Here is a 27,733-nt window from a genome sequence, read left to right as displayed (position 1 = left end):
ATTTTAATCTATACAAATATTATAAAACTGAAGAGTTTGTTTGTTTGAATGCGCTAATCTCAAGAACTACTGGTTCGAATTGAAAAATTATTTTTGTGTTGAATAGACCATTTATCGAGGAAGGCTTTAGGCTATATAACGTTAAGCTGCAACTATTAGGAGCGAAGAAATAATAGATAATGTGAAAAAAACTGGGATGGAGCATCCTTGAGGGCTTCAATGATGCCCAAAATAACTATTAGGTACTATATACTATGTAACCAGTTTTGGAGCAATACTACTAGTAAGGAACAATACTATCGATAGTATCGGACAATGAGGAGTATTAGTCGACTCAAAACCGATAATTTAAAAAAAATATCATTTTCTGAATTATTTTCATAAGATGTGTTAAGTATACTTAAGTTAGTATTAACAATTATAAAAATATTGCATGCCTGAAGGAGCTGCTCCTCTATAATGTCCTCTTTAACCCCTGCTTCCCAGATTATCTTCGTTCCAAATTCTCTTTTCGTAGTGTCGGTCGATAATCGAATTCATCGAATGATCCTGTTCTGAACATACCATCTCGTTCGTCCCATACATTGAAGTTGTGTTGTGGAAGTCACTTCCAGTGGATATAAAGTTAGCACAATCTGTGATTTCTTTTATGTCCAGAGTTGTGTAAGCAATCCTTTTTTGTTACTCCGAGTAATTGAGCTATTTAATATAATCGATACCTGTATGGGGCTGTATGTATTTATATATGTAAATATATTACTTTTATGGTGTATATATTTATAAAAGTATGTTATTGTGTTTGTGTATATAAACCTATGTATGTAGGATTATATAGGATAAGGATTTGTACGTTCTTCTGCCCTATTCAAGTAACTCTCCTCTTAATTATTCAATGGTTGACTGGAAGAGATCACTTAATGGGATAAGTCCGCCTGTGTATATTTTTATGTACAGTAAAATTATTACAAATAAACAAACAAACAACTCGTAGGACACATTTTCAAATTACAGTTAAATATCCTGGCGTGACACGTTTTCTTCGCACATCTCTGGTGAAAACAATGCGTTCTGAAAAAAGTTGAGATAACGTTATACCATTTCCTTAAACTTTTTTTGAGCTACAAATAAAAGAAGACGTCCATGTTAAGATATTTATTAGGTGGGACCAAAATATATAATAATAAACTACAGCAATTTTTAAACCAAAAACTGAACTGTTTTAAATAAATTAATAAGTATAGGTTCACACTTAAATTTCTAATAATGTGACTTTTAAATGTGTCAGGTCAAGTGGTCCTCCTCTAAACTGTGCCAGCAAAACACAGCAAACGTAGAAAATAAATAAGCTCCTTTTAAACCCCAAATGAAGAGTGCATAAAATTAATATAGGAACACGCGTAAATTAAGTGACAAATGCTTCAACAACCTAACACAGCGACACCGCTCAAGACAAATTGAGTTATACTTAGTAGAAAGTAAGTAAAAAAAAACACTTTCGCAGTGCTAGGAACAGTGCAATTCGTCTGTAGAATCGCCGCAGTTATCGTGGCCGTCGCATCGCGCGGTGGTGGGCACGCAGCGGTGGTTGCCGCAGCGGAGCTCGTGAGCGCTGCAGTCGCCGTCACAGCCGTGCGGCTCGTCACTTCCGTCTGTGCAGTCGGCGAAACCATCGCAAAATCTAGACGCCAGTATACACTGCCCATCGGTGCAAGTGAACTGATCTTTTGGACACTCTGAAAGAAAATAAATTTGATATGTAAAATAAATAAGCAGATTCACAACTTTATCAATACGTTATTTTGATTATTTTTCTATAAATACGTCATTTTTAATTATATATTCTTCTATAAATAAGGTTTTAACGAACACGTTTTAGTTTAGTGAAACGTGCACCTATTTCGAAATTCGGCGTATTAGGCATTCGCTTAAGACACTGTAATTTTTTATGGAAGAAAAAGCTTGGGTAGGTAGGTACCTAAATGCTAGTAAAATGGTTAACAATTGCATCGTTATTATTATGTTTAAAAAATTAATGCGGGCGACTTCATTGTGCTGAAATCGATTTCCAATTTAGAGGAAGTTTATATAGGAAGTCCCGTTAGGTTTGAGTGAGCACATTCATAGCCTAGTTTTGTGAAAACGGTACAACGCTTGCACATTTACGCACCGTGGTGAGATAGAAATAGATAGGATAGGTATACTATTGAGGGACAGATAACAAGGATAGAACTATCAAATTTGGAAGGTGGGATAGGAATAGGTTATACGGATACTACGTCATTCATTTCATAATTCTAAATTGTTTTATCCCGCGTTTACCTTACGGATGAACCACCATGGTTGTATTCCTAATGGGACAATTATGCATTTACCAATATCGATTCTACTATTTCATTTAAGATCTTAAAACACACGGTTATAAAATCACGTTACCAGCAGTGCAGTTAACTTCGTCGTAGCCGTCCCAGCAATCGATGACACCATCACACATTTTGGTATTTGAGAAACATGATATTGATTGTCCACATCGAAATTGTTTGGTTAAATCACAATCTGGAAAAGAAAAACATGAAATTTCAATAAGAACCGAATGTCTTGTATTTTAGTTTAGTCCCATTATGAGTACTTTAGTTATTTTGTTTGCTCGGTATTTCAATCATAATAAAATCTGAATGTGTCTTTAACTCAATGTTCATTTAATATTAATTTATAGAATCATAGAATGCTTAAAAAAAATATTTATAATTAGGTACCACAATGCAATTCGTCGGATCGGTCATAACATTGTATTGAGCCATCGCATCGTGCTTCAGCTTTTACACATAAACCGTTCCTGCAACGCCATTCTTCAGGGGAACATGACGCCAATGTCAGCAGTCTGCAGACACGCACTCCTCGTACCCTGTCCACTAGTTTACATGCTTCTGTTTCAAGAGCGCACAACCCACCGCATCCTGTAAATATACATCTTATTGTTTAAAAATAATTATTATACTTACTTAGGTACAAACACATAATTATGACGTCTTTATCCTTTACGGTTTAGACAGCTGATAATCACAAGACTGAAAGACCACGTTTAGCTAAATTGCTCAATACGCTTTCAATGCTTACCTACTTACTAACATTGGAATACGAATTTTTAATAGAAGAATTTTTTTTATGTTACACTGAATAGGGTATGGTGTATCGCATATTTACCCGTAGGATCATCGATGTCTATTGCTTTTTTACAAATTGAGGTTCCACTATTTTCATCCAACATACAAACTTCATTACTTTGGCACGAACAAAACCTTTCTGATAAATCTCTATTAATAATGTCCTTTGGTTTCTGGCTTTCTCGTTCCCTTTTTCCGTCTTTTGGATAGGTTCTGATGTTCTTACGTATTTTGGATATGATACTAGATTTCAACGATATGTTTTCTGTTGTATATATTGAATGTTCCGTAGTTGTCACATATTCTGTAGTGCTTACTTCTGTTAATAGATGAGGATCAGAATAGAAATTTGTTTCTGTCGAAGAACTTTGATTAATTTTTATATTTTTAATTGGCACTACAATTGTACTATCTACATTAGTTGCTCGTGTAAAATTAGGAGACGTAAAATTTACCAAGACAAAACTTATGCCTATAATAGCTACTATCATTAAACTAATTGAGCAGGCTTGTATTTGTGTTCTTTTTTTCATTGGGCTCTCGGTTAGCGAGAAATTAACAATGCATCTTATACCCTTTAGACTTTTTCTAAGCCTTCTTTGATTATTCTCATTTGGGTGCATTTCATATGAAGTAAACTTTTGTCGAAAACTAGAATCAATCTGTTGAGAAATTGATGGAATGCATTCTTTATCAGGTTCAGCGTTTTCTTTTTCTCTTTTCGTAGTCAAGTTTGTGTCATTAAAATGTTGAGAGCTTTCTCCAAAACAATTATCATATGTTTCATTACGTGGCAGTTTATTGTCTCTTTCTGTTTTGTTAGGAGTGGAATGATCATTTGGTACAAAATTATGATTTAATTCATATCTTCTTATTTTTCCTTTGCACGTATAGCAATATTTTATTTCTTTTTTGTCTGTTTTTGGCGAACTTATGATTGCTCTACGTAAATTACTGTTTGACCAAAGATGTGAACAATATAACGATTCCAAATTAGGCGATCCAATATTTATATCAGTCTTTTCGGAAATTTGATCATCATAATCATTGGATAATGTCATTTTGTTCTAAGTATTTCTTTTTATTTAATACCTGTAAGAACTGAAATTTTAATTAATAACAATGTTTATTTAGCGGTAATTTTTATCATCACTTATACTTAGACCATATAAAAACTTATCTATTAAACAATCTTATATAAGCAGTTTTCTTTAAAACTTTTAAAGTTGTTGACTACATGACGTGGTGTAAATGTAATTTAATCAGCCGTGTGGGTTCAAATTTTATTGACGCAATTAACATTGTAAACGATCCGGTTAAGAACTTAAGCTTCATATATTAATGAAGCTTTAGAAAGGAAGCAAAGAAGGTAAGTACGAGTAGTACTCGTTTAAGAAATAAGGAAGTTATTAAATTATATTTTTAAAATATCACGTAAGAGTTCTCAATTTTAAAATTAAAAAACATAAGATCACACTTGCTTTTCAAAGCTATTTTTATATCCTCGACATTATTTATAACAAAGTGCGAAATATAAAACATATGAGTAATAGGTAACTCTTGATATGGGTCAAAGAGGAAAAAAAATATGTGTTGCCTTGAAAGACACCGCAACTATAGGAGTATAGTAATTATGAACTTTGCAGAATTATGCTTATTACCTGAGTACATCTTCATAGGTATTTAAGTAAAAAGAGTATAAATAAATTTCTATGTATTTAAAACACGTCACACATAAAATAAGTAACTAGACTGCGCAGTATCTACAATTTTATCCCAACAAATATCAACATATAACGAAGTACCATATAAACAGATAAATATCGCGATGAATGTTGACATTTAGTTACATAACATAACGCGGGTTGGTTGAAGATAAGAAAATAATAGGTACCTACATATTCTTTATAAATATACATATGTAATAAAAGTCACAGTTATTTTGAATAAGATTCACGTCTCTACTTACCTTAGGACTTAATTCATAAATTTTACAGTACAGCTTTAAAGCTATTTTTATTTTTATTTCTTTATATAGTCGTTAGCATTTAAATACTATATAAAGAAATAAAAATATAGTTTATTAAAATTTATGACAAATTAAATAAGCTTTTTTTTAAAATTAAGGTACACTGAGAGGTCAAGAACAACTTCTAGGTCAACCAAATATCGTTTCAACGATCAGCTGATTAGACCATTTCATGTACCTATTTATCAATAAGAAAAAAATTGGAGTTACTTACACATTCCGCTGATACTTAGAGTATAATTTCAACAGCACATATTAATTAAAAATATTTACAACTTAAAACAATATTGTCGCGTGGAAGCTTTCGTGCACGTCTGGCTAAGAGCAGCGTGCCTTTTATCGCGCTACCGTTGCCCAGACAACGTCTAAACAACTTTGCACCAACACTGGCACCCCGGGTACCGTACCAATGTGTGATAGTGACGAGTATACGTCATCGGGGACGTGGGTAAGGGATAACCTATGGGGTTGGTAGCGCGTGCCAGGGCCTACACCCGTGGTCAGTGAAGAATGACACGTTTTTACGTTGGCCGTAGGACCATCTGTTACTTGCCCTCCACTGTCATCTGGGAAGAGGGTTTACTTTCCAAACATTATACTTATATCTAAAACGAAATATTTTCGATAAAAGTTTTGAAATGTAAGCAGTATAATTTCATAGTCTACGTAGCCAGTAGCCGGTACCCAATAGTTTTGGTACTTAATAATAAAAATATAGAGTCTACATACGGCCTCTATAAACATTGTTCGTTACTCGAATTTACTGAGCTTTATAAAATTGATCAACTTTAAAAAAAAAATTAAATATACCGACTTCCCAATTAATTAGTATCTTATATAAATGCGAAAGTAATTTTTTTTTATTGTCTCTTCACTTGTTATCTACCGAACCAATTTTTCACCTCGGTAAAAACCCGTGTAATTCGCGAAAAACCTGTATTATTTTTTTGCATGATATGAAAATAACTTTTTCTGATTGACCCTGTCTTGGATGTTTATCTACATAAGTATTTATTATGAAATATAGTATCGCTGAGTTAGTATCTCGTAACACAAGTCCCGAAATTACTTCGAGGCTAATACAATCTATGTAATTTGTCCCGTGTATATTTATTTATTCCATTGTATGTGGCGCTAATTTCTTTTAAGTTATTCAATAAATTATCGAATTCCACACATAAAGTAAATAAAGTATTTCTGTGGAATTAGATTATGATCACAAGTAAATAATAACGAAGTATCATCAGCTAAGTAACGTACGTATACGAATTGAAAAAGTTAATAAGTTATTGAATCAAGAGAATTTTGGATGGCATTTAAGAAGACCTGTTTGTCCTTAAATCAAAAACATATCCATACATATAACAACTAGGTAAGTATTATTACATATACCTATACTGTAACATTTTTTAATATCAAAGTATTTATAAAATTTTTACATAACTAAATAATATACTTACTTAAAAAAATGCAGTGCACAAATCCCCTGTATGATCGATTCAAATATTCGGACTAAGTTGATTCTATTTTTAATCTTCAAGGATAAGTTTTGTCACTATTATTGATAGTTCTTTGATCGCTTATGAATTACAGTCATCAATTATTAATTTTCTTGAAATAGAACTGAATTCGATTGCTTAGGTTGGAAGCTATTTTTGATCATTGCCTAGTCAATAGAAGGGTGATATTATACATAGTTAATACATATTTTACAATGTAAATACAACTAATTCATATTTATTATGATATACGAGTAGATGCGAAATACGAAATTATGTAAGAAAGAATGTGTGTTCATTACATTTTTCGCAAAATCGACTGGGCAAATTTTGTTTAAATTTGATACTCGGGTATTCGATATAACATGAAATAACATGATAAGTACTTTTTATCCCGAAAAAGAATTTCGGAATTATTGACTTGAGTAATCCTATTGGGAAAATTAAGGCTTTTCCAAACAAAACCGTTATTAAAGATATAGGTATCATTAATTATGTATATTATAATATAAGTGCGATACACAGTCAAGTAAAACAATTTTTGATTGTTAGTCTATATCGAGTACCTACTCGATATAGACTAACAATCAAAAATTGTTTACCTACGTCTAGGATTCTAAGTTACAGCTCTCTTACCTTACATTGCCCTTTGCCAGTATGTAGAGTTCGAGTTATGTTTAATTTTGTAATTTTAAATGAATGACTTACCAAATTAGTGTCTAATTAAATAATAATGAGTATGGTGTACAATTAAAAAGATTTTTATTAGTCAACAAGTAACAGAAAAGATAATGAATTGTTTACCATGCGGGCAACAACGCTGTGCCCCATCAAGCTTACTCTCTGCCTACACTTTTATTTTAAATATTAAATGAGTTCAACTATAATGTGTAAATAAGTATCAGGTAGGGTTTGTTAAGTGTTAATTAAATAGGCTTACAAAATAAGTCTGACTTAGAAATTAAATTGTAATAGATAGGTAGGTACTTGTGTTTTTTTACTACTTACATATTATTATGTAATTTCTAATGACTTCTATCAATATATACAACTGGTATGATCATGGTCATTGACCGGCCACGTGATGTGTTATATGGGTTCATAGCGATTGACACCACTTTTCTTAACAAGTCGTGACATTGCGGGTTGCAATAACAAGTGCGTTTTACCCGCATTGCTGTCGCAGCTGCTGTCTCTCGGAGTGAATCTGCAAGCAGCAGCTGTCGTGGATGCAGCCACTGCTTTCGTGGATTGTTGTTGTCTCGTCTGCGACAGACAGGCACAACTCTCACTGCGCGCGTCGCGTGCGGTTGTGGTCGCTCGCTCACCTCATCGCCTCGACAAACGTGGTATTCTGAACTCGCAACACACCTCAGTGTTCTGGCACACAGTGATCCGTATGCGCGTTTCTACATACATTGCGCAGTTTCTCTCGAAAAAAAATATAGTATGCGAATGCGACGCTTTTGTTTGTTCAACACGAAAACGAGTGAAATGTTATTGTTGATTTATTGATCTGCGACAGTTTCTTCGGCTTTGGACATACTTCATGAGGGACTGGTCATCTATATCTTTTTAAGGTATGTTTTCTTTATATATAATCAATTATTAGTCGTGTATGCTACACCGTTATAGGGGGACGTGCAGATTGCTTTATTTACCAACGATTATCTACTGTCCAGTGTCGTCAAGTGCGTGTGTAGGTCAGAAAGTCAGGCGTTCCACTTCTCATCAAATCGCCATCGACACCGAGTCACCAAGCACCGGACTGTTAGTTTGTTCGCTTTATTGGTTACGATTCTAAAGATGATCTAAATAGTAAACATGGCAAAAACATCTCAATGTTGGTCAAGGAATTCCACAACTTCTTGGAAACACAAGTAATGATAGGTATTACAGATTTAATAAATTACCAATTTTTTATAGCAAGTATTACCTATATAAGAATACTTTAGGTCGACTGCTAGAAAATGTTGAAACTGTAACAAGAGCGTTAATTTGATAGGTACAGACTATTTCGGCCGCAAAAATATCTCACATATCACTACATTATGATCTCTCCAATCAAACCAATATTTTTTACATCAGTTTTCATTTCACTGTTACTACTGTATAAAAAAACTGCATTTTCATGAGTAATTTGGGTAAAAATAGAATTCTAGTTTGCAAGTATGAATTAAGTAGTTATATCAGCTTCGGATAATTACGCACAGACTACTGTTATATATCTATTGTTCTCCAAAGGAACGCATTGTTTAACTGTTTTTATCTTTAGTAAAGTTAAGTAGCCGCGCCACATAAGTATTATTACCAAGTTACATTCTGTTTGTAAACAGTTATATAATATTAGAATGCAGTTTTAAAGCTTAGCAGAGCTGTGAGCTTAATGCTTGAAAGGGCATGCTTTTTGTATATCCTGAACATTAAGCCATTACTAAAAAAATATATACCTACGGGACAATCATCACGCATGCGGACATAAGTCTCCAAATAAGTCGTATATTTGCGTTTTAGGATAATTAGTTGAATACTTGAGTTTTAGGATACTAAGGTAAATATCCAAAATGAGAATAGCTAATGAGAAGGAATTAATTTTAAGTTAGAGCTGGGGTCTAGCTTGGGATTTTGTGATTCAGACGCGAGCAAACTCAGATCAGTTCAGTGTCTTTGTAAATTAACGGTTCAGGAAGTGCAATGGCATTATGGTATGTAATGCTAACCTCAAGGTTGACTTCACGGCAGGAGATAATATACAAAAATGTCACAACTTTTAACTCTCTAAATTTTAATTTTTGATTGACGTAGAAACTTACGAGAGTTACAATTGATGAATACGACGGTATATGTGTAGTGTTTGTTTTTATCCAAGAATCTATGATTCATTAAAGAAATTTTATCATACAAGGCTAGTTATCGATCACCTTCTACGAGTATGAATATACCTGATATTCAGTTATTTAAATGCTTTTTAGGTGGTGGAAAAATAATTGTATCTTAAATACTATAAATATTAAATCCCAACCTGTCAATTTACAAATCAAAATAAGTAATATATTCCCAACAATACCTATAACGCCAAATAATCGAGTCTTGTCAACGTTATTGTATTTAGCGACTCTACTTTCTTTCTGTTCCATTGAGGTTAACGGCGAATTTTGATGTGCCTTGAATCGCAAGTAGTTTCGTGTTGGCTGGACCTATATTGCATATAAATAGTCATGTCCTAAATAAAATAATGCGATAATATTTATTCATTGCTTACGAGCTGCAATTTTATTCCAATCTTGTTTGGGAAGATTACAACATATTTGAAACTGATGACAAAATTAAGGCTAATAATACGCAACCAACAGCACCGACCAACAAACCGGAGAAAACAGTGTCATTAATTCTTTCGTTACCCATAAGAGTTATGTTTTATTAACTACTTTCACAGATGTAATAAAGAAATTAGTTTAAAATGTAGGTATAAGTATTAATTAATTATTTCTCCAAAACATTGACGATATCTAGGTGATGAATTACTAATACGATAGGTACTTGCTTATCATAATAAACTGAAGAGAGGAAAAAAAGGATACAACATAATTTTATGTTATAGGCATTTCAAAAATTAAATGTTTTTTTTTTGTTTTCTAAGTTGACAATATATCATTCATTAATTGTTGTTAAACCAACATTGCGGTTTGTGACATCTTTGAGAACCTAAAAAATTTTGAAGTACAATTCTTCATAGTATAAAAACTTTTCAAGGTAACTAAAGTCTTGAAATGTCTGATGTATGTGAGATGCGGGTCGATGGACACAATGCTTCTAACGCAGGTACGTAAATATTTAAATCACAACTACTGATGATGACCGAATGATACTTTCATTAACAATGATCTGTTTACTTAAATTACATTTTTACCCAACAATAAATTAATATATAACGGACAGATTACACAGATTGAGTTAGTGTGTTGCGTTACGAGATACTAACTTAACGATACTTTATGTTTTAATAATTACTTATATAAAGAGAAACATCTAAGACGCAGGACAATCAGAGAAAGTTCGTTTCTCATCATGCCCTGGCCGGGATTCGAATAACTGGGACATTCATCAGAAATATTATTCCATTGCTTTATTTCGGCAATGCTTAAGAATTTAGCGTTTTACGGTACCTACATGAAATAAAGAAAAATAATTTTCATTACCAAAATTTTTTTTAAAGATTTTTGAAATTTTGATATTTCAAACTGAGAACACATTATTCTGATAAACATATACAAACTTGGGATTCCTCTTGTAGGCGATGTGCTGGCAACCTGTCACTTTTCAAATCTCAATTCCATCATTAAATCATACAGCTAAATTTTCAGCCTTTCAGTTTTTGAGACTGTTGACTTTGTCTACCCGGTAAGGCTTATAAACGTGACTCTAATATATATTGCTTCCCTAAAGAATGACAGCGGTTATATCAGCTATAGAAAAAAGAAAGTTTGTCGGCTAGCTCAATTTTACGAAGTTTATTTGATTTATGAATATCATAGAAAGATCTAAACACAAATTGCTTCAAATTAAGTAGGTAGTCTCAAGTTTATAATCGTGTTACATTACGTCCAAAGCGTGAGTGGCGAAAGTGAATACGACTCTACAATTTTCGTATTCAATGTTACAGTAAATTGGCATCGATTCCGCTTCAAAGAGCGAACATTTAATGCTGTTCTGTCATGTAGGTCAAGGCCGGGATACAAAAGTGGATTGGGCGCCCTAGGTTACAGTCACACCACTACTGGTAGTCCCATTCCCATGTGCCCTTATAATTTTTGTTTAGCTTGTGCTGTTGTTTTTGGTCGAGCACGCACGATTTAGAGGAATCTACTTTAAGCTTTCTGGATTTGGAAAAACTTTGGCATTCACTTGATTATAATCTTACGTACCCATTAATCCGTAGGTATTTATAAATATTTAGGAAAGGTAAATACTTGTTACCTTAGTTACTTCTAAGTTATATTAAGTTATTTATATTCACATTTTATGTAAAATCACGCATCATCCTATTAACATGGAAACCGTTATAAGGCTTCATGTGAAATTGATAAATACCTACGTATTTTACGCGAGGAATGCGATAATCATACGGTAACTGGTTTGCCAAGACCTGTCGGGGTCTTTGCTGTGGATATCTTGGTTCTTTATGAAATTATATTTGAACTGTTTTGCGAAATTTTAGATAAATATATTTGGCAGGTAATATTAACCTTCTTTTATTCACATAGGATTTAACTCTATGTTGTTTTTGTAAATGCTTTACTAAGAGTCATTGATTCACCATGCCATGATCGGTCTCATTGAAATTATCCTTTTACAATTACGTTTAATCAAGAATAATAAAGCACAAGGTATAATTATTTAGTACATACTCATCGGAGACTAAGGACAAACATGTGCAAAATTAAAAAGATCTCTTAAAAGGTCACAAGACCATGGCCTGATGAGAGATGAGGTATGATTATTTATTAAACCACTTACTTATTTATTTTACAAATTTACGCGTAAGTGCAATTTAAATTTGTATTTTAAATTGCACTTTCTTCATTATTGCGGCATATTTATGTTGATTATGAAAAATTTAATAAATAGTTTTCTTATAAACCGTACCTAAAAGTGGGTTTCATTAGCACTCGCCGATAAGTAATTAGGAATAAATCATACGATAACTGTAAGCGAGTAAGTAGGATCTAAACGGAAGGTACTCGTATAAGTAAGGTTTACGGTAGAATGCCACTGGGCTTCGAAGGCGGAAACTAATCGATACCAATGGTACTTACACACTTAAATGATTATGACATACTCATCCTCCTCCTGTCTTTGTCTCGGTTACGTCATGGAGAGGAGCCTAGTGTCCTATGACCAACGGTCGAGTGGCTAACACGCAGCGACCGTGACCATGTTACCTATCGTTATATATTTCGACGGCCTCTGTGGCGCAGCAGTAATAAATACGCTTGTCTGTGACACCGGAGGTCCCAGGTTCGAATCCCGGTCAGGGCATGATGAGAAACGAACTTTCTCTGATTGGCCTGGGTCTTGGATGCTTATCTATCTAAGTATTTATTATTTAATATAGTATCGTTGGGTTAGTATCTCTAACACAAGTCTCTAACTAACTTCGAGGCTAACTCAATCTGTGTAATTTATCCCGTATATATTGATTTACTTATTTATTTATATATATAATAAAAACCACGTGATTACTACTTACTTCCTTAATATATTACTATTAAAAATAATGTTCAAAATACTTAAATTTTTAATGAGTTGCTTGCTTTGCGTCAGGAGTTATTTATTAATGAATAGTTACTTAAGTACCCGTGTACTTTGCAAAATGTCAGTGAAATAAAGCTATTGCCTATCTGAATGATTAAAATTGTGTTGTGGCAAATAAAAATCAATATTATAAAATAGAAATTGATCGTGGAATCAACAGTGATTTGCTATCAACGACTCACATGGGGCACTCTGCTCCCTGTTTCCTGATATGTATATATTTTTACAGCTTTTTTGGTTGGTGTTTGAGCTTGACGTATTTTCCACTCGGGGTTTTATGTCATTTTGTAATGGGGAGTTGGTAGTCCTCTATTTCTGTAGTAATTTTCATCCCTGTTTGCCTTTGATATAAAAGCTTTTACTATAAAAATGGCTTTTACCTTTTTAAGGTCCATAGGTAACAGTTACTGTGCATCCCTTACAGTTTTACCCTTAGAGTATCCGTCTGTCTGTTTGTGCGCAGATTGTTTTTTAATCAGATATTAAAATAATACTTATCAATAACTAATTAGAACATTCTGACATTAAATGTACACAGTTTCATCTAATATTATAACGTTATCTATCATTGCAAATCGCAAAACCTTGTCATAGATAGTTAATGTTCTAAAACTTATCTATTTAAACGCGACTACGACATTTAAATTAAATTATAAGCTGATAATAAAATGAAAATTTTAAGTTCAAAATACGTTGTCCAGACTATATAGTAAGAATTTTCAGCAATTAAAACAAGAAAAATGCTATTACCACTTTATACTATTAATAGAAATCACAATTAAACCAGCAAATAGCACTCATTAAAGAGTTACTATCAATTATATTGTCAGCCATGTTTATTAAAAAACAAGAAAACCTTTCATTTTTTCTTAAAAATGATGTGTTTGAAAGACGGTCTGTTCAGTTATCAGTCAGATAGGGCATGGAGGTCAATTGTCGCCTGTTTTATTAATGTTGTTTGTTAGTGTTACGAGAGCATTTGGCTGTTGATCGTCTTTCCTTTTCGTTCCATTTATATTTAGTGAAAAATATTAAATATATTTTGGTAAGTATGAAACTTTCATTTAGTGTTTTTTTTTTCATTTTTTTTTTCATTTTGTTAATACTTCTTACATAAATAACAGTTTAAATAAATCTTTATTTATTTAAGAAGCTATATCATTGTAATTTTTGATGATTCTCTAAGACATATATTAGAAGAAAAAATGTTCAACATATATTCGTCCAATATATGTTGAACATTTTTCTCAATTTGGCAAATGCTATCTGATTTTCAGTTAATCTTTCGTAAATAAAAACTTTGTCTGTGTAGTACTTTTTGAAAATTAAAAATAATAGTTTACTCTATATGAATTAAAAACAAGTTTGATAAATATACGTGTCGAAAGATAATGAAGAAGCGCTGTCACGTTGATTTTAATTAAGAAAGGCAGGAAGGTGCATAGCTTACCTTTGCTCGTCATTCCTTGAATAGGTAGTCTTACAAAAAGTTACAATTCTGTCGATTCCGACATTGTTATGCCGAGATCGTCTATTGTATCTTTACATCTCAGTAGGTACACGTTTTCCTGTGTCCCGGCGACAGAATCACACTATTAATAAACAGTTTAAATAGCTTGGCCACTACACTCGACTACTGAATAGCAAATGAGAAAAATCTATGCACATTCTATTATCAGGCGCGCCTCATCTAACCAAATACGATTGGCATATGAATGGCCCAATTCAAGAAATCACTAAGTCCGTTTTTCCACTTTTGAAATAAACGCTGTCAAAATATTAAAAATATTCCTAAAATGGAACCGTAAGGAATAAAAATAAAATAAAAATATATGTTATAGGGTTATAAAATATCTTTAATTATCAAAATAAAAATCAACACAAATAAATGGTTTCTAGAAACTCCAGTACGATATAAAGAAATTGGTTTTAAACTGTCCGTCGTCATGGAGTCTGTTAATTCTGGTCGTAACCATATTTAGTAAACCGCACTTGCCTACAAGTTGATATACCAGGTGCTTTTCTCCAAAACCTTTTTCTTTCTATTAAAGCAAAGTCTCGATCTATAGACATCATTGAATGGCCAGGGACAGGATAATAAATGGACAGGATAAAAAAATATATGGACTTAGGGATTTTTTGCACTCAACTTCAAGGACATAGATATTTTTTAGAATATAGTGATTTCTTGAATTGGAAACGGTGGACTTAGCATATTTTGCTCATTGCAAAACTGGCAGTTAGGGATTACTTAGGAGAAAATGGATCAGAGTAAATAAAAGAGAAAAAAAAAACTGAATAACGTAGTGTTCCCAGCTCAAAATGGACTTAGTGATTTCATGAATTGGGTCATTCATATGGAAATCTCTTTGATTGCAATTTACGCACAAATTATAAAGCACATAAATAGGTACTAAATCTATCGAGATTTCTTACTCCTTATTCATATCTCTGAATACTTGAATAGCGATTTTTTTGGTTAATTTTCACCCAATTATTTTTTCTAGGTACTTAAACCTAAATGCCTTTAACGACATTTTTTATTTTACTAATATAATACATGCCAAAGTGAGTTTATTTGTTTGTTTGCTATCACTTCACGGATTTTCTACAGAATTAATCTTCTTGAAATATCACTTAGGTATATTAAGAGTCTGGACATTTAAGATAACCTATTCCTTTCTTTCCTTTTTGTTCTTTCTTTTGAAGGTGACGCTAAATTCTTCACTATTTGTACGTGGTGTTTAATTCGTTGATTTTTGTAGATAGTGCTATTTCCGTCGCTTTTTATAGATGGTTATAATTTAGCAATTCACGTTGGACAAGCTGCGGGTAAGAGCTAGTTGTCTATAAACAAAAATCGTGGTCTATTTGTTTGTCACTTGAATATTTTTCGAGGGCTAAATAAATATTGTCAAGTTTGTTGCAACGATTGTATGTCAGTGCGGTGACCGGGATTCATGGTCACAAGCGGACCCCGGACTCCTCGCCAAAGAGATGAAGATGAAACCAGGATTAACGCCAAGGGTATAATAATGATGTGGTAATAGTATTTTTCATCATGCCAATAATCGTAAGATTTTACATCTTTATTACATTTATTTTACTGTTATGATTATGGACTGTTATGTGGTGGATTTTGTGATTGTGAATAATTTGATCAACACCAAATCATAAGTGTGATTTAGAATTTAATTCTATGGTATGGTTAGCCACAAACGGTGATAGTTCCATTACTATTGTGGTATTTTGCATTTCCTTTAAAAATCTCTTCACAAATGTCTCGAAGTTGTAGAATTGTGGAATATAAAAACAAACATAAAGGACAAACAAAACCCAATTAATAAATTATTTTTATGTGATACCCTTATAGTATTTACTATAAGGGTATGTTATATAAATAGGGTATAATCTATAACGATACTATTTACTAAAAATAGACCAGAAACAAAATAAAAAGAAGTACAAACTATTGCAAAAAGACCAATATTATTATTTTTTTATTCATCACTTTTGTATTTTCATTTGTGATTTGCTTTTGTATGGACTTGTTTATGTCACGAAATTAGAAATAAAAATAGTATTGAAATTATTGTAAAAACATACACGTGTGCAGTTGCATTCGACAATGGCAGTGGAAGTGCTTACAAATGTGATGGAAGTGCATTCCGATGAGAGAATGCACTCACAATAGGATTATTATTGGTAGGTGAAAGTAAGTTCGATGAACCAAATGAAAGTATAAAGGGTGTCTGAAACAGGGCAAGGACCTGATCCAGAAAGTAAAAGTTAGTCACGTGACATGTCATGATGATGCAGCATTATTAAAAGCCTATTACAAAATGTTTATGCTTAGTGATGCAATCTAATTGTTTTATTCATTTGGGTTACATAACATCATAATCTCACTCTCTTGTCACAACTATCCTATAAGCGGGTGAAATACAATTTTAGTTATCGGCGTCAGCATGTTTTTGATGCTTTACATAGCTAGCTGCTCATGGGTAAAAAAGTAATATAAAAGCAAAATAGTTAGTTACTCGGCGTCTGTGTTTGAAAGATATTGCCAAAAAATCGATATGGGGGATCTATAATATAAGACAAAGCCACAGCCATAGAAGTTAAAAATGTGATTTTTAGAATTTCTGTCTGTGCTTGTCTCTGAGGAGGGCAAAAAGAATATTTGTATATGTTCGCGTGATGCGAGTGCAAACATACAGGCAGTACGTATGTACTCGTATCACGCGAAAACTATTGCTCCGATTTTTTGGTTTTATCAGATGTGTTAGACTTGGTGGACTTAGAAACTGTATGCTAACCCTGTATTGAGATTATAAGTGAACTTTTGAAGTCGCAGGCAACAGCTCGTTATGAAATAATTTTGGCCTGTCTGACATGAAAACAGCTACCATTGTGATATGCGTGTTATACCCTAATATTCGCATAATTTGAATATTATTTACATGTAGAATACTTATATTAAAATTTACTCATATCTACTTATACACATACATATTGTTGTGAACACGTAGTTTTAGCAGCGCAGAATAGAACCCTGTGATCACTTCTTCTGAATGCTATGATATGATGATGTCAAAATAATTGATTTTGCATGAGACGACAAATAAAAGTATTTTTTGGTTGCATGAATTTCTTAGTAATAACTAAGTTATCGTCTATCGTCTGAATAGCCTGATTTAAAATTATCTTTACACTTTTGTATAGTTTATAATATTTAAACGAGAGTTAAAATAAACAAAGAAAATTCTTCGTAATATCAAGTTGCCAACATTGTATAAGAACGGCTGCCGTCGGGAAATTCCATAGGGATAGAGTTTGTAAAACTTTATGCAATACCCACACGTATCCTTTTCTTTGTTGTATAAAATGTGAAAGTAAGTTTGTTCGCTTTCACGGCTTAACCACCAGATCAAGCTTGATAAATATTGGTATATAGATGGAGGTTAAATTTTATTTCATAACGTGGAATGGAAACAGGATTTGCTTAAACTCTACCTATATGGAATTTGACAACGAGAAAAGGTGTTTTCATTAATAATAAATTATTATGCTATAAACAAATATTAATATTACAACCCTTAAAACATGCATTATATCTAAGATCAGTTCAGTTCAGTTATCAGCGGAATCAGTCAAATCAAATGATATGCATTACTCTCGTGGTAACAGTTTATATTGGCAGCAAACAAGTTTTTCTCCTCGTGCGAATTCTAGAAATCTAGACAAGAGTAAGAAACCGGAATAAAATAGAATTTGATAAGATCCAAAGCACGCCTTTAGTAACTAGTTATATACACTGTGTTTATATGAAACTTATAAGAATTTAACATTATATTACATATATTATGAATGATAAGGATACCTATACTAAGAGACAATATGCACACAATAACACCCAATGAAGTTTTAATGTGATAGTTATATTTATTTCGGTCCTTACGCAATCATTGTATCTACTTCATTCGTTATTTTTAATATCATACAAATATGGGACAAATAAGACGATATGATATTGTATATTTGTCTAGTCGATGATTACATAACTATCCATATAATTATGTGATGTAGGGTTATGATCAGCACAGATTTAATCGGAAAGAAAGGAAAAGTGGCACACTATTTCTTAAAAGCCTGTAAAGGTTCATTTCTTATGTGCAAAAGTGTAAATTGGAGAAGCATGTAGAGTAAATTGATTGTCGCAAACGAGTTACATACAGTACGTGTGGTGTGCGATACCACCGTCACTTTCCAGCAAAGTCAATGAAGCGCGGAGAAAGTGGCGGTGGCTGCCCACCACGTCCGCGTCGGTAAAATCTGCTGACTCATATAAACTGCCATACGGATACATTCGGCAGGATTTTGGCACATTCCGAAATTGTTGCGTAACATACGTGCAGGTCGAATTGTGCTCTATACCTTAATTGAAAAAAAAAAAACCGCCAAATTTTCAAGACGTTACGGTATGGACATGTAAGATATGGACCTGACTCCGATAGGTATACGAAAAAGTATACTAATATAGTTCATGGTATAATTTTGATGTAGACATGTGTGTAACATGTAAATACATAATGTGCGTTTAGTTTTTGATTTTAGATAAAGAATTACGATGTAAAGAAAGACGAATGAATGAAAAATAAAATAGGTACAAAAGAGAAATGGAAAAAGAAACATTTTTAATTTCTTTCCGAACTGATGGTCACAACACTAAAAATTTAATAACTTACATAATGTCGCATAGCAAAGTCAGGTATAAATTATGAGCTTCATAATATTATCAGGTCGCGCATCGTTCGTTTAACCTACTTTCACTGAGATTTTTCTGTTCCTGGGATTCGAAAGTGGCATAAGGAATAAATAGAAATTTTATTAGTAATTCTTGTGGATTAAGCGGGATTCCGAGGGGCATGTCAGTAATAAATTGGTCAAATTATTTATGACCCATTATAAAATACCAACTTTAGTAGGTGATGATATAAGTTAAGATGTTTCATATTTTATACAAACGATATTATATAGTGAGTGGTACTTAATTAGTTAAGAAGCTATTGTAAGAGTCTTTTATCTTCACACTAATGAATGCATATCAATAACTACATATATCATAGCCAATGTATATTTTGTACAAAGCATTAAAGAATGTTTCTATGAACGAAACCACTTGACATAAGTTACTTCTAAGAGTATTTTTGCCAACGCGTCAGAATTTTGAATTTTATTCCTTTTTTATTATATCCGTTTTTTGATCAAGATTTTATAAAATAAATAATTTCATTAAATAACCAGTGCGTATCTTCTATTGCAGGAACTTCCTTCTCCCCCTTCAACAGTTATGATTATTAGAATATCATGGCTTCTGCAAGCATTCGTTTCCATACTTATTGCAGTGATATCAGGTGAGTCACGTTGCGGTTTTACACTTGCGGTATGAGTAGCACAATAACAGCGGTTTCAATGATTTGCTTTATATCAACATCAACTTAATAAAACAGCAACAAAGGCTAATTAATTTCGATGGCTAATGCCATAAAAATGCAAATCGTCCGATATACATCATTGTTGCACTTACTGTATTTAGATAGCGTACCTATGTTTGGAACTATACATACTGGTCTATATGGTACAGATGTGAGGCAAATTACACAGATTAAGTTAGCATCAGAGTAAGTTCGAGACTTGTGAAAAAGAGTTTTGAAAAAACTGAAAGGCCACTTTCAGCTGTATGGCTTTATGATGGAATTGATGTTTAAATATTTAGTGACAAGTTGCATTTCACATGAATCGTTATTTTAATTTTAAATTTCGTTCGCAGGTAGCCCTATATTCTTTCAGGAGAACGGTAGATATGGAAAAGCTTTAATAAAATGGAGGCCACCTATGGACAATTGGAATTGGACAGAGTCTCCTCGCCACGAGGAGCCATTTTTCATGCCTGCCAACTTTACACACAAACTACCGCCTTCAGCCAACGAAACAGAACTGATAGCACATATGGCTGCTTTAAAAAGAAATTATTCCCGACTCCTATGGGATAGCGACAAGAGCTCCAACTTGCCACTATTCGTGGATAAAGCATTAAAATTACTAAATTTAAAACAGGTCTACTATGAAGTGGAAACCTCCGTTATGTCGAAAGTGTCGTGTACGGCATGTAAGGCGGGAGCAGGCTTATTACAGCACTATATCAAGCTCGGCAAGAGCAAAGAAGAAATTATCAAAATGATCTTTCAATTTTGCGTTTCGCTCAACATTCAGTCGACACGAGTGTGTGAAGGCGTAACGAGACTTTTTGGAGTAAGATGATTTTTTTTTATCCAATACTAGCTAACCACCCCAGCTTCGTACGCATGTCATTCATAGACCATCCTCAGAACACCTCTTTCCAACATTTAAAACTTTCCAAGATTAACGTAACATACAGACAGAGAAAATAGGGGGACTTTCTTTGAGATATGTAGATACCTACATGACCTGATACCTACTAAGTACCTATATAATAACTAATAGGGAAAAATGTAAGAATGTCTGGTATGATATTACGTATACAAAATGTACTTATATGAAAAACGCATATTTAATTATCAAGAATCACAAAACTAAAAAAATGCTGAAAGACAAGGAAAACTTTTTAACTTTTTAACATCAAATATATCCAATATCCAGAAGTTAAATTTATAATTATGTTTCAGAGTGAGGTCGTATACGTTTTAAAGCGTATAACAATTGGTCCTAACGAAATATGCAGTTTCGTAATAGGTGACGCTTGTGGCGATGTCTACAACCCATACCACGATTGGGAAGTATCGTTCCCGCCGGTACCGAAGCCTCTTGTTCGACCTCTGAACGTCCCGGTGGATAAAGCTCCGACATTCAAAGTCTTACAAATATCTGATACTCACTTTGATCCTTACTATGCAGAAGGTATGTTTAAAACATTATTACGATAAGGGTGCAATAAAATTTTAATATACTGCTCACCTACGCATTGTGACCGGAAAGTCTGTTGTATTTTTCCGTCCCCATCGCGTGTTTAATTCTCCATACAATTGCGTGTGCATTGCAGGTGCGAATGCGGAATGCAACGAGCCATTATGCTGCCGGGCTTCCAGCGGCCCTGTGATGACGCCGGGCGGAGGCGCCGGCCGTTGGGGAGATTACCGCAAGTGCGACACTCCTAAACGGACTATAGACCACATGCTCAAGCATATTGCGGACACACACAATGTTTGTATTTCTAAATAATGTTGGTTTGTACGGCCATTACTGATGAGTTAACAGTTGTAACTACTGCTCTTACGAAATTTGTGTACTATGTGAACACGACAAAGTACTGTTAAAATGTTTGTACAGTAACTGAAAAGCTTTTATTTATTCATATAATCACGTCTATATGCCTTGCAGGGTAAACAGATTCGGCTATCTTCAAAAACTGACAGAATTGAGATTTAAATAGTGTCAGGTTGCTAGTCCATCGCCTTATAGAAGAATCCCAAGTCTATAATCCTATCCCTTAATCGCTTATATGACATCCATGGGGAAAAGGTGGAGTGGTCCTATTCTTTTTATATTGGTGCCGGGCACCTCACGGCACGAAAATCTTGAAATGTGCTGTAAATGCTTTTTCTGGATGATCTGATGTTATAAGGAAACCAGTGCCGTAGGTATATTCTAAAACTGCAAAATTATAATACCATGATTTTTAATTTTAGGATATTGATTACATATTATGGACAGGCGATCTGCCACCTCATGATGTGTGGAATCAAACGAGAGAGGAAAATCTTAAAGTTCTACAAGAGACTGTCGCTCAGATGTCCGACATGTTCCCTGGTGTCCCTATATTCCCTGCTCTTGGTAATCACGAGGCTTCCCCGGTTAACAGGTACATTTCTGACATTAATTTTTTTTTAAACTGTTTACTTATTGATAACGTACATAACATAAATTATAGTGTATTTGAGCAACTAAATATTTGTATGTAGGTAATAAATATACCTAACAGCTATTACGTATGTAATATTTAGTTCCCTGTTATTACTGTTATCATTCTGTTTGTTGTACTTCAGTAAATATTCGTAATGACTTCCGTTGTAGGTAGGATATGATTAACTAAATTGATATCAGCTACTACAGGAACTCTTCCAGTTAGTTTATATTGATAAATGAATAATAAACATTATTAGGGTTAAATACGAAATATAAAACAACTAGCTTTAACTCGTTACTTCCGCTTCTCGCTACCCGTGCGAATAAAGCGCTATCTTTAAAAGAATACAGGTTTTCCGCAAATACCATATTTTTTATCAGGATAATAGGTACTCTATTTCCTGCTCCAGACTCTTAATTATATATAAATTTCAAGAAGATTGGTTAAAAAGATAACGCGTCAAGAGGTAACAACCTTTGCATGCCATTTACCTTAATCTGTATTCAATCGTTTATTGTAATTACACGTTGCAGTTTTCCGCCGCCTTTTATCTCGTCTTCGGAGTCTAGCATCTCCTGGCTTTACAATGAGCTTGACGCGCAATGGCGAAGGTGGCTGCCGGCTGGCGTCTCGCATACGGTCCGCCGCGGGGCCTTCTACTCCGTCCTCGTGCGCCCTGGGTTTCGCATCATATCGCTCAACATGAACTACTGTAACAATAAGAACTGGTACCTAAAGTTTGTTGTAAACTATAGAACAGTTTAAAAGCAATAAAAGATTACCTTACCGCTTTGAAATAAAGTTTACTTTCAAAAGCCATGTTAATGCATGTTTATTTGAAATTCGGGTGTTGTTATAAATAATTTGAAACTTTTCTCTGAAAGTTATTTGCCGTACGAACGATTCGGCGATATAAGTAATTTTTGTCCTCGAGCGATTGGACAGCAAATCTTTGTAAGATTACAGCAACTGAACATTAGGAGACGAAATGTAGGCAAAATTAGTGAAGGACATCAGTTAAAGTCACTTATTGAACAATGTTTTAAATAATCCCTTTAAATGCTTTCATCTGATCTCCTATACAAGCTAATAATATTCACAGGTGGTTACTAATGAATAGTACTGATCCTGCGACGGAGTTGCAGTGGCTCATATACGAATTGCAATCAGCAGAATTCAGCGGTGAAAAAGTCCATCTGATAGGCCACATACCACCAGGTCATTCGGACTGCCTAAAAATATGGAGTAGGAATTACTATGCAATCATCAACCGATACGAATCGACAATTACCGCTCAGTTTTTCGGACACACTCATTACGATGAGTTTGAAGTTTTTTATGATCCGAATGATCTTGGTAAGTACATTTTTTGTTATTAATTCCCTAAAAAAAGTTCAGTTTACCTAAGAAAATGAGGAACCATGACGATGTTAGATCAAATGAATCAATTGGGATTTTCGTGGTATCGATTATAACCTTTCGGTATCTAACTTTTTAATTTTTGGGTAGTGCTCAAAGGGCAGATATTAATTATTGCCATAACAGCATAAAACTTTTCATCATCGCCAGAAACTACTATACTAGGCTCCTTTATAGGCGTTTTATCAAAGTTTTTTTTTTTAATCTTGTAGCTTCTACATTTTACCACTAATGTACGTACGTATATTTTTATTTGCAGGTAGAGCTACAAGTATAGCTTACGTCGGCCCTTCAGTATCACCGTACTATGACCTGAATCTGGGGTACAGAATATATTACGTGGACGGTGACCACGATGCAACAACGAGAGTACGTTTATGTAACAATGTTAAGTGATTATCATTCTGCAAGGTTGATCAGTTGTTTTGCAATGCTTGTAAACTTCGCATGTCGAGCAGTCTTAAGGTTTCTGTTTGTAGGTTAGACATGTATTTGGTGTGCACTAAAGTAGTTAATGAGACCTGATGAAATTACTTAAATATCGAACGGCGACTTTGTGTTTTACTTTGTATATATGGTAGGGTATCATTCTATCGTAGACAATTTGAATCTCAACTCAATTATTAAGCCACACAGCTGAACTCGTCAATCGGTCTTGTTAATACTGTTGGCTCTGTCTAACCTACAAGGGATATAGACGTGACTATATGTATGTAGACAATTAAAGTAATAACTGAAGTCTCCGCCAAATGTTATTTTAGTATCGACTACTTAAATAACATTTGGCGGATAGATGATAAGTACCTAATCGTACTTATCATCTACCTGAGTTTTCATGCGAAATACTGATCAACGCCATTTTTCAGCAAGTAATCGACCACGAGACCTGGATCATGAACCTCAAGGAGGCCAACCTGTTCGGGTACCCGATCTGGTACAAGCTATACTCCGCACGGTCAGCATACTCCATGCAGGCGCTGCGGCCGCTCGACTGGGACAAGTTTATTGACGAGATGACCGGGCGCGATGACTTGTTCAACTTATATTACAAGTATAATTCTGAGTACTATATTAACATGCTTTAACGCAAACAAATGGACAATTTAAAAAATTTTACATGTTCGAATATCTCAACGCAGCGGAAGAAATGACGCAGGCATTTCATAAGTATTTTGGTTGTGAGAGAGGAGCTGGCAGACGATACCTACTAACATATGGAACAAACCGTATGGCTTATATCATGTTATGGTTATGCTTGAGACTGCTGCATATACCTCATAGAGAACAAAATCAAAATATATTCTACGCCCTAAATAAAATCAATTTCAGAATTCAATTATATCAAATAACGATTCCAAAAGACCATCAAAGTAAGCAATAATAATGTATGGTTTCAGACACTACTGGAAGAACAGTCCTCGGCGAGGAACCTGCGATGGGGAATGTCGGAAGCGACTGCTTTGCGACGCTCGATCCGGACGATCGCATGACCGCCGAGCGCTGTGTGGGCAAATCGAAGCCCGCATCGATGGCGCTGCGCCGGCGCCGCAAACATGGCGTGCTTGGTTCTACAACGGACTCTCTGTTTCGTGAGTGTGGATTTCTGTTTGGTAGAGGGTTGGTGTTGGATGTCATAGGTTTGATGAATTAGATTCTCTAATAGTAAACTCATGATTGTGGCTACAAGTACCATCATATTTAACATATCATTCCATTCTTAACTTCTGAACGTATAACTACAACCCATAATAACCCTGTCGAACCTCCAATTTGGGGAGAAAGAGGTTCTCCACTTTAGAAGGTAAGAACGGAATGATAAGTTTACTATGATGGTAGCCACGCTATTATTTCAAAAAAAAATTCTATCCACTTACACGATTGTTAAATACCAAAATACAATCAGAACAACCCAGTGGAGAATACAATTACAATAATAAGATTAATGATGAGATGATATAAATTGTTATCATTAAATTTCAAAAAGTATCTATTTAACGTAAATTAATTAAAGTTGGTAACATGAATATGTAAGCATAAAAGGTGGCGGTGTATCAAATTTATTTTCATTTGTGAATAATATTATTTTGGTCCAGTTGAACTTCAAAAGAACTGTATTTGAGCTTCAACTGGACCAACATAATACTAACTCAAACTGTATGTCTATAACTGGTACCTTTTCTCTTAAAATGTGCTTTCTTGTATAATGAATGTTAGTGCATTGATGTCTTCTAGTAGGTCTAGGCCAGGGATCAACTCTAAGGAATTCGTAAATGATAGGAGGATGATGTATCTGTGTGCGTAGGTATATACTATTTACTCACTTAGTCCTGGTTTGTTTGTTACATGAATTGTGTAACACTGATATTCATTAAGGTAATCTTTTGTAAATAAGTGTAAGCACATGTCGGATATCTAACACAAAGGCTGGGAAGCTAAGGATACCAATAGCTTGTACACGGTCTTGTTGTTACGCAATTTTTCTTTGTACCTTCTTTCGTATAGAGCCTCACACATTCATTTTTAATTTAAAACTCTTATTGCTTAACTAAACCTACTACTTTTCTTTGTATACAGCCCTAGTGTACAGCAAGTATGATCGGTGATGGATTTACTTAATTCTGTCGCGCACGCTAACTACCTATTAAGGTGTGTATATAGTGGCGAGTTGATAAGGTACTTCATAGGTTTTCATGAGCCTGTGAACTTATAATGTTATCACTAGGAAAATTTAACATTGAGCTTGATTGTATTGATATTTGCACTGATTCAAATTAAAGAACTAGCTCAATATATTATCCGAAGATTTAAAGATGCATTTTATGGTGTATATTTTTTTTAAAGAAAAGTAACATTTTCAACTGTGCATGGAGAGGCCCATAATATGCAATTACAAATGTTTAACATTTAAAATTAAAAATATTTTTTATATATTTTAAAGTTTTAGAAAGGTTTTAAAGGTGAACCTTGTTAAGAACAATACATATAAATGAAGACAATTTACACTGTTATACGTAAAACATACTTTCTGTTCTTAAACGATGGCCATGGGCTAATCCGTGCACTTCTGACTCTGATCGTATAATAGATGTCAATTTATTTTTAACATAACATATAATTACATCTATATCCCCTGCGGGCGGACAGAGCCAATAGTCATGAAAAGAATGAAAGGCCACGTTCGGCTGTTTGGCTAAATGATAGAATTAAGATTTAAATAGTGACAGGTCGCCTAAAAGAGGAAGCCCAAATATTTATATATTCCCGTAGTCGCCTTTTACAACATTCATGGGAAAGACATGGAAATGCTTACATTTTTTTTTGTTACTTAGAATATTGTTGATGTGAATATAAAACCAATTAATGATATATTCCAGGATGTCAATGATAATGAAATTACCCGAAGTCGCGTATCAAATACCAAAGTTTGTGATGGGACTTGGCTGACAGATATGTCCGTGATACTTTGAGCAAAACCTATAACAGACCACCACCGGATTAGCCATTACAGATATTTATTTATAATTAATCGTTATGATTATTCGAAGTTTTAATTGGTTCCTTGTTAATTGAAGGTGTTATTGAACTCTCGAATAAAATGTACCTATGATAAACGGTGGAATAACTTGGAGCCTAATTGTTATTTTATAAGATTTCTACTTTTGTAAATACTTTAATGTAAATGTGAAATAAAAAATATTGAAATAAGGTTTACTTTATTTTTCCCTAAAGGTAATAGTGACTATAAAACCTTCTGTGTACCTGTAGGTTAGGAAGCTACTTACATAAGCGAGATAGATTCAGGGGCTAATTCATTTTATATTTTTAAAAGAAACTAGAAATTATTTCAACAAGGATTATGATG

The 27,733-nt window shown here is 33.7% G+C and overlaps 2 protein-coding genes across 6 annotated transcripts; one reads left to right on the top strand and one right to left on the bottom strand.

Moving 5' to 3' along the window:
• Positions 1-1,207: 1,207 nt before the first annotated feature.
• On the bottom strand, positions 1,208-14,507 carry LOC106135477 (uncharacterized). Of its 2 annotated transcripts, none has more exons than XM_060951882.1 (5): positions 14,455-14,507; positions 3,202-4,253; positions 2,754-2,954; positions 2,434-2,553; positions 1,208-1,733 (listed from the first exon to the last, which is right to left on the bottom strand). In XM_060951882.1, the coding sequence occupies exons 2-5, from the start codon at positions 4,220-4,222 to the stop codon at positions 1,504-1,506; spliced, it is 1,572 nt and encodes a 523-aa protein (XP_060807865.1). In that variant the 5' UTR covers positions 4,223-4,253; positions 14,455-14,507; the 3' UTR covers positions 1,208-1,503. The 2 variants fall into 2 exon arrangements, with proteins under 2 accessions (XP_060807865.1, XP_013191227.2); XM_013335773.2 differs by lacking the exon at positions 14,455-14,507 and adding an exon at positions 7,698-7,823.
• Positions 7,981-27,551, top strand: LOC106135475 (sphingomyelin phosphodiesterase). 4 transcript variants are annotated; one of them, XR_009657413.1, is made up of 13 exons: positions 7,981-8,269; positions 19,831-19,921; positions 20,338-20,819; positions 21,215-21,446; positions 21,589-21,749; positions 22,235-22,407; positions 22,986-23,180; positions 23,555-23,808; positions 24,131-24,240; positions 24,738-24,922; positions 25,269-25,460; positions 26,446-26,517; positions 27,246-27,551. XR_009657413.1 is itself a non-coding variant. In XM_013335771.2 (12 exons), the coding sequence occupies exons 2-12, from the start codon at positions 19,858-19,860 to the stop codon at positions 27,313-27,315; spliced, it is 2,118 nt and encodes a 705-aa protein (XP_013191225.1). In that variant the 5' UTR covers positions 7,981-8,269; positions 19,831-19,857; the 3' UTR covers positions 27,316-27,551. The 4 variants fall into 4 exon arrangements, 3 of the variants coding, with proteins under 3 accessions (XP_013191225.1, XP_060807860.1, XP_013191224.1); XM_013335771.2 differs by lacking the exon at positions 26,446-26,517; XM_060951877.1 differs by having other exon boundaries at positions 26,446-27,551.
• The last annotated feature ends 182 nt before the right edge of the window (positions 27,552-27,733 follow it).

This window comes from Amyelois transitella, chromosome 3, assembly GCF_032362555.1.
Source record: "Amyelois transitella isolate CPQ chromosome 3, ilAmyTran1.1, whole genome shotgun sequence".
NCBI lineage: Eukaryota > Metazoa > Arthropoda > Insecta > Lepidoptera > Pyralidae > Amyelois > Amyelois transitella.
The sequence above is the reverse complement of the archived record's forward strand: the minus strand, read 5'-3'. Positions and strand labels throughout refer to the sequence as shown.